Here is a 12,166-nt window from a genome sequence, read left to right as displayed (position 1 = left end):
TTTAACCGCGCTAGGTCTGCGTGCTAACCGAGACAGTCTACCCTTAACTGACGTAAATGCCCTTCCGGCAAGATTACCAACAGCTCCAAGGGCTTTATCCTTAACAACATCAACCGCTTTCATCGCCAATTGTTTCGCAATCGGTAACGCCTTAGGGGCCATCCTTGAAAACAAACCCGTAACAACATCACCGAGACCATCTCCGTATGTTACTTGATAGACCGGTAATCGTGAATTCACTACTCTGACTGGGCTGGGTCGAGTATCGTGTATAATCATTTTATTTAATTGCTGTTTCTCTAACTAAAATTACTGTGACCTTCAGTCGCTGTAATAACCATCTGCGAGTTCATTAACAAGTTCACGGTAGATGCCGATATCCATGATGCCACGCTGAAATAGTCGTTGACAGATATCAGCAGCTTCATTAATTATTTCCGGAGAGTTATTTCCGGCACGTTTTCCTCCGATGAGAACTTCTAACCGAGATACATCATCGACGATATTATTAGGACAAGCAATAAAACCAGACCCTAAACGGCTCCCGGATATTTCTCCGGAGTCACTATAAAATTCCTCTTTAGTGGCTCCCTCATCGGAGGATGATTGTGGTTGTTGTTGTTGTTTCTCTCTTAACTCTTCCAATTTCTCACTAAATTTTATATAACCAGGATCGCTTATATCAACGGGTAAATCATGGTTACCAAAATATACCGCTTCTGCCCAATCCTTGAGGGTGTCAATTTTTTGTTTACGTTTTTTTCTTAAAAATTTTTCTCTGTCATCAAAATTATTTAAAGCAAAAGCGGGAAGATTCCAACCCCCCCCCCCCCATTTTATCAAGACCGAATTTCGTAAACAACCCCCGAGGAGTTTCTTGTTGGGTCTGCTGCAACGGAGGAGGAAGTCGATATTCTTCTTCTGATTCCTTTGTTGTTGTCGTTGTGACGGCTTGTGGTTAGCTATTTTTTTCGGCGTTGGTTTTTTATGCCGTTTTGTCTGTCGCATTTGGATATCATATCGATCTGATCCTGCCATGTACTCTCGATAAAATGCATCACTGGTATCTAACCGTTCAACACCCCGTTTTATTTTATAAATTCCATCGAGAAATTGTTGTTTAGTTACCTTTTGATTAGGATCTTTAATAAACTTTTCTCGAGAGTGATAAGCCCTAGCAGCGTCAACGCCAAAAGCAATTATTTCATCTCTATTTCTGACTGGACGATTTTTAATTTGATCCACAAAATCTTCAGCGAAATCCTCCTTATAATTAAATCCTTTGATCGGTTTCGGTTGAGCCTTCTTAAGTTCTTCTATTGCCTGAAGAAGACTTTGTTGCGGTTTATCAGGATCAGGTTTTCCTATGATAGCGGTTTTTATTGTTTCAGTAGCTGTTGTTACGGGTTTAAATAATTCTGTTGTATCCTCCGTGAATTCAACTTGTCTTGCTGTCGTTGTTGTAATTTTTCTCTGACACTATCTCGCACAGGAAGAAAATTTTTTATTGCTTCAAGTCGTTCTCGAGCTAGTCTAGCGGAATGTGCTTCTCCGATGTTGGCCATTATTGTTAACCCGAATTTTTAATTCACAACAGAAATCCTAAAATGATTAGCAGCAGAGAGACTACGCCACAACGTCGTCGTCGACGTCACCCCGGTGAAGAAACTATTATTTATAGCGGCTGGTTATCGCTGTCGAAATAACCCCCGTAGCCAGAAAAGAGGATTTAGTCATCATAGTTTCTGGCTAGAAGGGTTTATTTTGCGAAATAAGACCTTCTATCAGAAGAGTTTTTGATAGATGGTCCTGTTGGACGAAAAAGTTGGTGGGCCCAGTCTCTCTGCTGCTAGAAGTGAAAGACAATAAGCAAATATCTGACAAATTAGGATGCAGCGAAAAAGATGTTTATCACCATGCTTGAAAGTAGGTCAAAAAATTTGGAATTAATTGAGCAGCAAAAGATTGCAATAACCAAGTCGATTCAAGATTGGACCACCACCATCAAAGAACTTATTGATAGACAACAGACTGCAGCTCTTGAAGAACTAAACCAGATGTGTAAACAGGAAACAGTAACAATATCAGATCAAATTGTGGAATGTAAGAGCTCAATAGCGGCCATTGAAACGACTGAAGAAATGCTAATGGGAAGTAGAAAATTAGAGGATGGCATGAAAATATTTATCACCACGACCAAAGTATCCGGACAAGTTCTAAAGTATTTGGAGCGATATAAAACAATGGAAAATAACTCAGAAATTGTTGAATTAGGAGTTGAAATTGACAGCAGTTGTGAAGGAATAATTAAAACCTTGTCATCGATCGGTAAATTGATAAGAAGAGGGGTCACTTTTCCGAGACTATCCTCTGACGCATCATTGGCAACAAAGAAAACGATATTACCACAAATTAAACCTAATTCAATGGTCACATTTAGTGCCAAGATTCCCAATGATCAGGAAATATGCCAGATATGTTCGGGTGTTTTCATGATTGATGAAAGATTTGTGTTGTCTGATGCAGGAAATCAAAAATTAAAGTTGTTTAATAGACATTGTCAACTAGCCTCTTATCTGGAAGTGGAAGGTGCGAATATGTATATATGTCGTATAGATGAAGTTACTGTGGCTGTAACTGTAGGTACATATATTAAACTTGTGTCTGTTACTGATAATCTCACACCACTGAGGATCATATCTGTCGGCCAACTCTGCTATGGAATAGCATCCTACCAAAAGAACATTATTGTCGACATTGTTGGAGATTCATTGCTTACTTACTATACTTCAGACAAAATCGTCAATAGAATTATGTCTTATGACTTGTTAGATTTGCACAATACTCACTGTGTAAGTCCGGATGGACAAAAGATATATTACACAACAGATGACGCAGTGGTAACCATGGATATGAAAGGAAATAAAATAAATACGTTTGAAAGCAGTGATCTGAAAGCCTCATCAGGGATCATGGTAGACAAACAAGGGTTCATTTACTGTTGTGGGATGGCGTCTTACACTGTCATACAGGTTACTCCAGAAGGGCGACAGCTTGGTGTGCTTCTGTCATGCGATGATAAACTTCAAAATCCTGTTGGCATTTGTTTGAATGACAAGAACGACACAATTCTTGTGTTTGAAAAACAATCAAATGACGTTAAAGTATTCAAAATAATTTAATATAAGTTTGATTTGGCTATTTCAGACACTCTGCAAATCGTATTTCGTTGTGATTGTTCAAACTTAAAGTGATGACTGTCAAAATATTCGACCTTTTATCTGATTAAATTAGACAATACATCATCCACAGACATGTCACAACATTGCTGAAATAATCCTGCGATTTCATTTCTTTAATGTATTATTCCACATCTTTCTTAGAGAGTATTTCAAACCAGTTGTTCGAGGTGTATGTCGTAAAGATTATTCACTCTTGTAAAATTAGGAAAGTTCAAGTTGTTCTCATTCCTTGACTTCGTTTTCTGTTTTTGTTTTTCATGCTTTGATCGATATATATTTGCGACTTGCACAAATAATGACTAACCGTTTGAAATTAGACAGAAATGTAACACTTTGCAGTATTGTTGAAAGCATGCTTTAAAATTTATTTCGAAATGATTAGTTACTAGAATTTATTTCCAAATTGGATGGTATTAGAAATTATTTCCAAAATTGGTAGGTGTTAGAATTTATTTCCAAATTGGTAAGTACTATAATTTATTTCCAAATCGGTAGGTTTTCTCAAATAGCTGCTGTGGATTCTTTTGGTAACATATATCCAGTTTTTCAAATCATGCATATTTGTAGAGCTTGTTAAACTAGAAAAATAAAATAGCAAGTAGAAAATACTTGCAGATCCATTTTGTGCTCACAATTTGTTCTTCATTAAGATTATACATTACAATATTGTGTGAATGGAAAGCGGTTCCCTTTCAGCGAACTGACGCTTGGCGGGGCGGGACACATAACTTTATATAACGCTTGGCGAGGCGGGACATATAACTTGATATAACCCATGGCGGAGCGGGACGTATAACTTGATATAACATCTAGCGAGCGGGGCATATAACTTTATATAACGCCTGGCACAGCGGGACACCCAACTTTATAGACATAGACAAATAAACAAACACAAACATAGCATAAACACAAACATCGTCTGGCGTGGCAGGAACCAATAACGTTCATGCAAAAAAACAAAAACATCGCCTGGCGGGGGCGGGACACAACTTTATAGACATAGAATCACCTACCAAACAATCCATAATGATGAGAGTGCTAATCTAAAATAGTTTTATTCAAAGCATCACAGCAACACACTATCACATTGTTTACTATCAATACATTGTGGAGAAGGAAATTTAAATTTTACAAAACATATCATCACCCACAATCACATTAGTAAAAATGCCAGTGTTTATAATGACACTACCTTCACACATAACAAACACATTGAGCAGGAACATGTTTTTTGTTAAGAAAAAACAAACACAATCACACAAACAAACGTGCGCACACAAACAAAATACACAAACACAAACCAACTCGTGCATACAAACACATACACTTTTTTTAAGAGACCAGGGTTTTTGTTGTGTTAAGGGAAAAAACAAACATAAACGTACGCGCGCACACGTACACACACATACACTTTTTTGTTGAGGAAAACAACAAACTCAGGCAAACGTACGCGCACACATAAACACAAACAAACGCGTGCATACAAAAACACATACAATTTTTGTTAAGGGATAAGCTTTCTGCTAAGAAAAAACAAACATAAACATGCAAACGTACGCGCGCACACATACACACAAACGAAGGCGTGCATGCAAAAACACATACATGCATAAGCACTTTTTTGTTAAGGGACAAGCTTTATGTTAAAGAAAAAGCAAACACAAACACATACAAACGTACGGGCGCACATATACACACATACACAAACGAACGCATGGATTAAAGCACGTACATACAAACGAATGCGTGATTACAAAAACCCATACATACGCACTTTTTTGTTAAGGGATAAGATTTTTGTTAAGGGAAAGAAACAAACACACAAACACATACAAACGTGCGCGCGCACACACACACATACTATCTTACAAGCCAGGGAAATGAAGTGCTTATAGAAACACGTATATTTTTTAACATGCAAACAAAATGGACAAACTTTTGACAATTTGACTACCATCTCTTTTCTAGATTTTAGGGGTAGCCCTGGAAAGGCCTGTTTTGTTGAAGGGGGCTATGGCAATGCCTTATCGTCGAAGATTGCGTCCCAGTCTGGCTGCAGGCTTCCCGACAGGAAAGGTTCTGCTTCAGCGGAAAAAGAAGGAGAACTCTTTGGCCGCAATTAAAAATATCTTTGTTTCCCCTTACCCTACCCAACAATTTGAAGTTGGGTAGGTAGGTAGGCTAATAATTTTTTTTTTCTCATGAAATTCATGACACTATAAACTGACACATAAGAAACAGAAAAACGATAAATTCAACTTTAATAATAATACTGAAATACAGTAACTCATGAACTGAAATACATTAACTTGTGAACAAGTTTAAAATGTTTTATAGACTAGATTAGTATTTGATAAGGGCTATTCCAATAAAAATACTCCCTGCAGGCATTGGCCAGGGTACCAATTTAACAGATTTACTCAAATTTTGAAACATATATTAAATGAGAGTAATTTCAATGAAATATAAAGATACACATGTAAAGGTGCAAGAAGTGTTTTTTTCCGAGTTTTTGAGGAGTGTTGGGTTAAGGTAGATATTTGCTGGAATAACCCTTAGTATTTTTTCTGACTAGGTCAAATGTATAAAAATGTTTTAAAATAATTAATAAAAGTATTTTAAAAGTCTTGAGTATTCTTTCTGACTAGTATCATTGGGTTCAATATATAATGAGACTTAACATATTTGCAAGACCTGTCAAAATGCACAAATATAAAGTTAGACATTGAATAGTGTCTCAAATATGCAGAAACATGTCAATAAAGTAATGTCAGAACACTAAATACATGTAGAAATCTAACTAACAAAAAAGAAACAAACAATGCAAAACATCATTTTAAATGTCACTAAAAGCTGCTGGTTAGTTTTTAACTGGGTTTCGTTTTGGAATGTCCTTTCCAGATGCTAAACATTGCTGGCACACTGGTAGAACAGTACGGAATCTTCCAGTCATTTCCTGGGATTTTTCTGCTCCTATGGCTCCACAATGAGCACAAATATCTGGTCTGCCAATGTTGCTGGCATAGTATGGGAATTCAATGTGTACAGCACAAGACAATTGTAGTCTTACAAACACTTTTCCCTGTAGGATGTCTCCTAAAATATATTAAATAGAACACCAATTATCCAAAATTGAACTTTAATGTCCGAAGGTGACTAGACATGATACACAACAAATAGCATATAGAACCTGAAACTAAATCTGTAAATAATTATCTTTATAAACACAGAGAAACTAGTATAAAAAGATAAATGAGCAACTTGGACTTCACTAAAAATTGGGAGCATGGACCAGGAAACAGGAATACTTGTAAAATAATATTCACATTAAAATTTTAGTGCAATGGCTAGTACTAAGAGAAAATCACAGTTAAAAAAAGCAATATCTGACATGAAAGAGCATTAAAAACTATCTGGGCTCTCTGACAGTGTCAGACATGATTCTAAATCAAGGTAAGAGTCAAACCGCATTCAGTATGTGAAGAGTGTATAGGTATATTTTTGAATAAAGTATTAAGGACTTGGATAAAAGTATAAAATATTAAATCATTAGAACTTACCATCAGGTGTGATAACAGAACCACAAGTATAGTCGTATTTCTCCAAAGTATGTGTCAAAGCTCTCTGGTCTCTTGCTGTTAGTTTCGTCTTAGCGTATATGCATCGTGGTTTTAGACACTCACAGCAGTTAACAGTTTGTCTAACATTCTGTCCCACAAGAATACTGTTTTTACAACCCTGTAAAAAGAAACATAAATATCATCACTTGTGTTTTAAGTGTTGTGTAGTGACATGCCCTCTATTTTGTAACTTATTATGTTACAAGGGGTTCTATTAAAGTTGCAGTTTCTTAAATAACTTTTTTATATACATGTGTTGTTATTATTGCACAATTTATAACTGTTAAATCAATACTTTGTAAAACTTCTATATTTTAATAAGATTTATGAACATCCTTACCTGTTGTTCTTGTGCCACAGCAGCTACAGTTTGCTTTAAACTAGACGGCCTGTCCTTATCTGTAGTTTCTTTACCAAGCAGTTCATCAAATGGCTTGTAATGCTGTCCAGTTATGTCTAATATGGGGTCTGGTAACCACGCCCATTCCCTCTCTGGAGTAGGACAGCAACCCTCATCATGACATCTTCTGATCTGAAAGGAGTAATGACGTTCACGGCAGTGATCAGCTGTAATAAAATACCAAGAGACATGAAAATCTTTTATTTAATAGAAAGGGCTGACATGCAGGGACATTTAACACATCACTTTTGAAAATGAGCCAATAAGTTTAAACTAAGGACTAAATTATGTTTGAGTTATGTTTCATATGAAGAAAAAATGAGAAAATGCACAATGAACGGGTTCCTGGCATAATGTTTAAGAGTAGTGCCCTGGGACATTAAATTAATATTTCAAAATAATTCCTGTCGACTTACAAAGACAATTTGTATGCAATGTTATTCTATTTTTAAAATTTGTGTATATCTGTAAATAAATCATGATTTATCTGTCAATGGTGAGTTTTTATAATGTAGAAGTCTAACAAATCGGGAGAGCTGCATGTCCACTTTCAGTTTGGAATTATAAAATGCTCTGACACTCACCCTTGAAATTACGGACAGACTGACAAGATATTGCAACTTCAACCCTGGCACTTTCTGAGTGTCGCAAGCAATAAAAATGTTCTGTAGATCTCTGTACTTACCAATAAATTTTTCAGCTGTGTTGCATGGCTAAGTTGCTGATGCTGATACTTTCCAACTTTGATGGCAGGGTCTATAAGGGTCACTTCAGCTTCAGCCATTTCAACATCAGCATCCTCTGCTGCTTTAAATACTTTGAAAGACTTTTCCTTAAGTTGGACTCTCTCTGTTCTTGAGGACAGGGTTTTGATCATAGGTTGAACTGACTGTAGCCATTCTGTTTTAATTTGATTGTTTTTTCCAGCTTTTGTTCTGATTTCATTCATACTTCCGCATGTTTTCAGAATTGTTTCTACATCAGATGAGGCAAGCTCTCGTGCAAGTGCAGTGTTTTGGAAGGCAATGTTGAGAAGTGACATAATCCGCTCAGCCGGATTAGTCCAAGAGTGACCTGGTGCAGTTCTGCAGGCAACTAAGAATTCTAACCGGAGTCTTCTGAATAAAACAAGCAATGACAACTTTACTGCTCCATATGTGACCCGATGGTCAGGACCACCATCTGTGTACATAAATAAAGCTGGTTTGTTCTCATTTTTAGCTTTCAGAATAGTTTCAAGCTCTACTATGTGACGGAAGGGGGTGCTTGCCTGGAAGATACTATCTTTGAATGTAACCGAGACTTGTCCCCTGTAGAATGTTTCTGTTGCATCACCTGGAATATCTACATCAAGTACGACAGAAGGAGTAAGTGAGCCTTTGCTCTGCACATCATGATCAAGACAGGAAAGTACTGAATTCATCGGAACTATGGATTTCTTCCCTCTTACCCCTGTTGAGGTGAAGAGATCAGGTTCTCCAAAGTCCAGCTTAGACTTGTCGTCCATACACACAAAATTACTAATGTCTCTAAATTGTGTTGCATATGCTCTACAATATTTAAAAAGAGCTGAACAGTAGTGATCATCTTGGTGTTGTGCACGAAGTTGCCTGGTCTGTACTTTCAATCTAATAGGTACTCTACCTTTGTATAACTTGGCTACATTTTGATGTGCATTTTTTGGAACAAATGCTAGTAGGACTGATGACTCACTGGGAATATTGGTTCCTTCTGGTACTTTACTTTTCACCTGCTCTATCATATCCCTAACAGACAAAAAACGTGAAATATGCTCTGTATTGTGTCTCCTCTCATCTGCAGCAACCATGTCCTGAATCTACTTTTCAAGGGTCTGAAAAAATACATCGAAAGTGTCATTAGGTCTACCCTTATTTAAGTGACGTAAATCTACCACAAGATCAGGATCAATCCCCAAAACAGAAAGACGTACTCGGTTATCTATTTCCTTATTTTGATCTGCTGAAGCATCATTTGTAAAGGTTGTGTAGATAGACCGCAAAATGTGTGGAGGTATAATGGTTCCAGCAATATTTCCGTAAGTATTGAAGAACTCCTGTCTCATTTGTCTTGTGTGATATTCAGGCAGTTTATTGCGTAAGCTGTGCAAAACTTGGTTGTCTCTCATAAACATTTCCGAAGAAGACATCCCATCTTCAGGAATTCTCCAGATAAAAGAAATCGCCCCAATTCCTCCACCAGGGTCGTACCTTAACATATGTACTGGTATGGTCAGACAAAGTTTCTCAAAATATCTAAATCGTTGTTCTGGCCCTTTAAATGGTTCATTTAAATGCAAATCTTCATCAAAGAAGAGAGGTTGAAACATTGCCATCTGAGATACCTGACCATCCAATCGACTGTAACATGGTAGGATTTCATCTTGTCTAGGACGATGTGCAATGGAGAGATTGGAATCAATCTGACGAACTGGATTCATTTGTAATTGTCGTGATATCTGTTTTTCATTTGCTTTTTCTAAATAATCTGCATAAGACTGTAAACATCCAGTTAAGGTTTCAGTGTCACCTCTTATGGTCCAATGCTGTGTAAAAGGTCTTGAGATTAGCCTGAATAAACACTGGACTTGTAACTTCAGATCTTTTGCAGTAAGCTGTGGACGTTTTTGCTTCTTTCTTTTATAATCATTAGCACCATCAAACTTTAAAAACCTGTAAAAAAAAGGTAAGTTACAACAAAATTACTGAACAAGGATAATCAATCTCTGACAAATGTCACGGAAAAGTAAAGTAAGCAAAATGGAGGTTACTACATGTACATAATGGAGAAATTGACAACCGCAATGGTCCTGACTTTGTACAGGCTTAAATGAAACCGTGGAAGGTTGAACCAGATTTTATGGTGCTATAAAACCACCCTCTTCCATCGCAATATTAGGGTTGGGTAGCAACACAAAAGAAATAAAAAAAGTCAAGTGTTCAACCAATTTTTTAAATCTTATGACATTGAACCTTTATTTTAATCAGCTTACCAAATATTAAAAAGTCTGTCATATTTTCCTTTAACGTGAGATAGTATTGCTTGCTCAGTTTTATCATTGAAAATCAAAAAAAAAAAACTATGGACATTAAGACACTTACTATATTAAATTTCTCTAGAATTATGTGTTGCAGGAATGTTTGTAATAAATATACATTGAATAAAGATTAATCTTTTACTTCAATTTAATATTATCAAAGATAAACACCTCTCCGGGATGTGCTTGATTCTTGTCAGGTGGGCCGCTCTCTCTTCTATTGTGGACATGTTGCCACTTATGTACCACAAAGCATTTACTAGCACCAGGACTTGTTCAGATATACTCTGGTGGGACATGCTTCCAGGAAATTTGTCTCCACATTCTATCATATCTTTGACTATGCCGTTAAACAACTCATCTTTAGCTGAAAAAAATGGAATAAGAAAAACCTTTCACTGAGATGGAATGGCCAGCTTTACTGATAGATAATATTAAATGAGATATGAGATGTGGAATAAGTGTACATGGCACACAAAAAACAGACAGCAGTCTTCAATGTGACACCAGTTACTGTTGGCTGTCTTGCAATCGTGCCCCATGGCAGATAAAATTCAAAACCTTGAATCTAATATCAACAAACGGATTTCATAATTAATAAACTTTAACACTGCCATATTCATTATGCACTGCAGGTATCAAAATAATGTTTTAATCATGTTTATGTATGTCTTTAATGTTTTTATTGTCTGCTTTTGTTTTGTATGTTATATATGTATAGTTTTTGCTATATTGTGTATGCTCTGTGTTTATTGTCGGTCAAAGCTTAAACATTTGTACTTGACAAACAGACTTTAAATATATTATTAGGAAGGCAGTAAAAATTCTAGAAAGATTGCAGTTGTCAGAGGGTGCATGAATTCATTTCTAATAACTGTCAGACAGATGTTTGAAAATAACATTATTTCATATAAAAAAAATTGTTTATACCAGTGAAACGCTCAGCATTTGTGTCCTTAAGTTGTGGTAGCTTTGTTGCCACGGAAGTAGACATTAAAACAGAAAAGGCAGTCCGTGCAGGTGGTGCTTGTTGATTTTCTGTACTAGTAGTAGTTGAGGAAACATCATCCAACCCAACACTTTCATCACGGGTCACCGTAAATGTAACATATTTCAGTCGCTGATTAAACTCTTTCACCACATGCAGACCTTCGTGAAGGTCTGGATGAAAAGTCATCGTTCCATCCAGTTTGTCTGATAAACTGACGTTCAGTACATCTGCTTTATGAGGGCGAAAGTCTGTATCATTGGTAATGTCGTGATATACATCATCCCATGTACACTCCGTTGAGTATTCTAGTATTCTGTTGTTACAAATTTTTTTGTTTGATTTCCCGCATTTCGCGATTACGCTTACACATATAATGAAATCTTCTTCGTATTTTCTTTTGCCGGCCATGCCGGTCATGATGCTTTTCCTATCTAATTTAAACACCTTGCAACAAACGTTTTTCGCGCGCTAGTGACATCGATTTTGTTGACTGCATGAAAATACGGATCGCACAACGAAACGAAACGAAAAAACGAACTTTTGAACAAAACGAAAAAAAAAAAAAAAATACTATCGCAAATTTTTCAAAAAAAATTTTTCAGTCGGCGGATTTTAAGAGGGTCGGTCGGGTAAGGGGAAACAAACTTAATTTTAATTTTGGCCTTTCGTGTCTACACGACAGCCCACAAAGCCTCTGTCTGTCTCCTGCTGTTGCTGCTGCTCTCTGCGCTGCTTCAGAAGTCTGTACTTCTCGGTCCATTCTTCTTGCTCTTTCTAGATTTCATCTTTGAAGACATCTTCTATCAGGTCTTGGGCTACTTTTAACATCTTGACATTCTCAATCTCTTTAAGTTTGGG

At 36.6% G+C, this 12,166-nt stretch overlaps 3 protein-coding genes across 3 annotated transcripts; 1 reads left to right on the top strand and 2 right to left on the bottom strand.

The window, feature by feature from the left end:
* Positions 1–1,845: 1,845 nt before the first annotated feature.
* LOC149799622 (uncharacterized) lies at positions 1,846–3,862 on the top strand. Its single transcript, XM_089958964.1, has one exon. It carries the CDS (start codon positions 1,905–1,907, stop codon positions 3,180–3,182), a length of 1,278 nt encoding a protein of 425 aa, XP_089815090.1. The 5' UTR covers positions 1,846–1,904; the 3' UTR covers positions 3,183–3,862.
* A 1,737-nt stretch (positions 3,863–5,599) lies between these two features.
* LOC149799621 (uncharacterized) lies at positions 5,600–9,333 on the bottom strand. Its single transcript, XM_089958961.1, has 4 exons — positions 7,944–9,333; positions 7,203–7,429; positions 6,803–6,980; positions 5,600–6,338 (listed from the first exon to the last, which is right to left on the bottom strand). Exons 1-4 carry the CDS (start codon positions 9,088–9,090, stop codon positions 6,103–6,105), a joined length of 1,788 nt encoding a protein of 595 aa, XP_089815087.1. The 5' UTR covers positions 9,091–9,333; the 3' UTR covers positions 5,600–6,102.
* Positions 9,334–10,329: 996 nt separating this feature from the next.
* Positions 10,330–11,910, bottom strand: LOC149799620 (uncharacterized). Its single transcript, XM_089958960.1, has 2 exons — positions 11,248–11,910; positions 10,330–10,684 (listed from the first exon to the last, which is right to left on the bottom strand). Exons 1-2 carry the CDS (start codon positions 11,723–11,725, stop codon positions 10,461–10,463), a joined length of 702 nt encoding a protein of 233 aa, XP_089815086.1. The 5' UTR covers positions 11,726–11,910; the 3' UTR covers positions 10,330–10,460.
* Between the last annotated feature and the right edge of the window lie 256 nt (positions 11,911–12,166).

This window comes from Sinohyriopsis cumingii, chromosome 5 (genome assembly GCF_028554795.1).
Source record: "Sinohyriopsis cumingii isolate HCF-2022 chromosome 5, ASM2855479v2, whole genome shotgun sequence".
In the NCBI taxonomy this organism is placed as follows: Eukaryota; Metazoa; Mollusca; class Bivalvia; order Unionida; family Unionidae; genus Sinohyriopsis; species Sinohyriopsis cumingii.
Note: the sequence above shows the minus strand (reverse complement) of the source record. Positions and strands in the feature narration are given on the sequence as shown.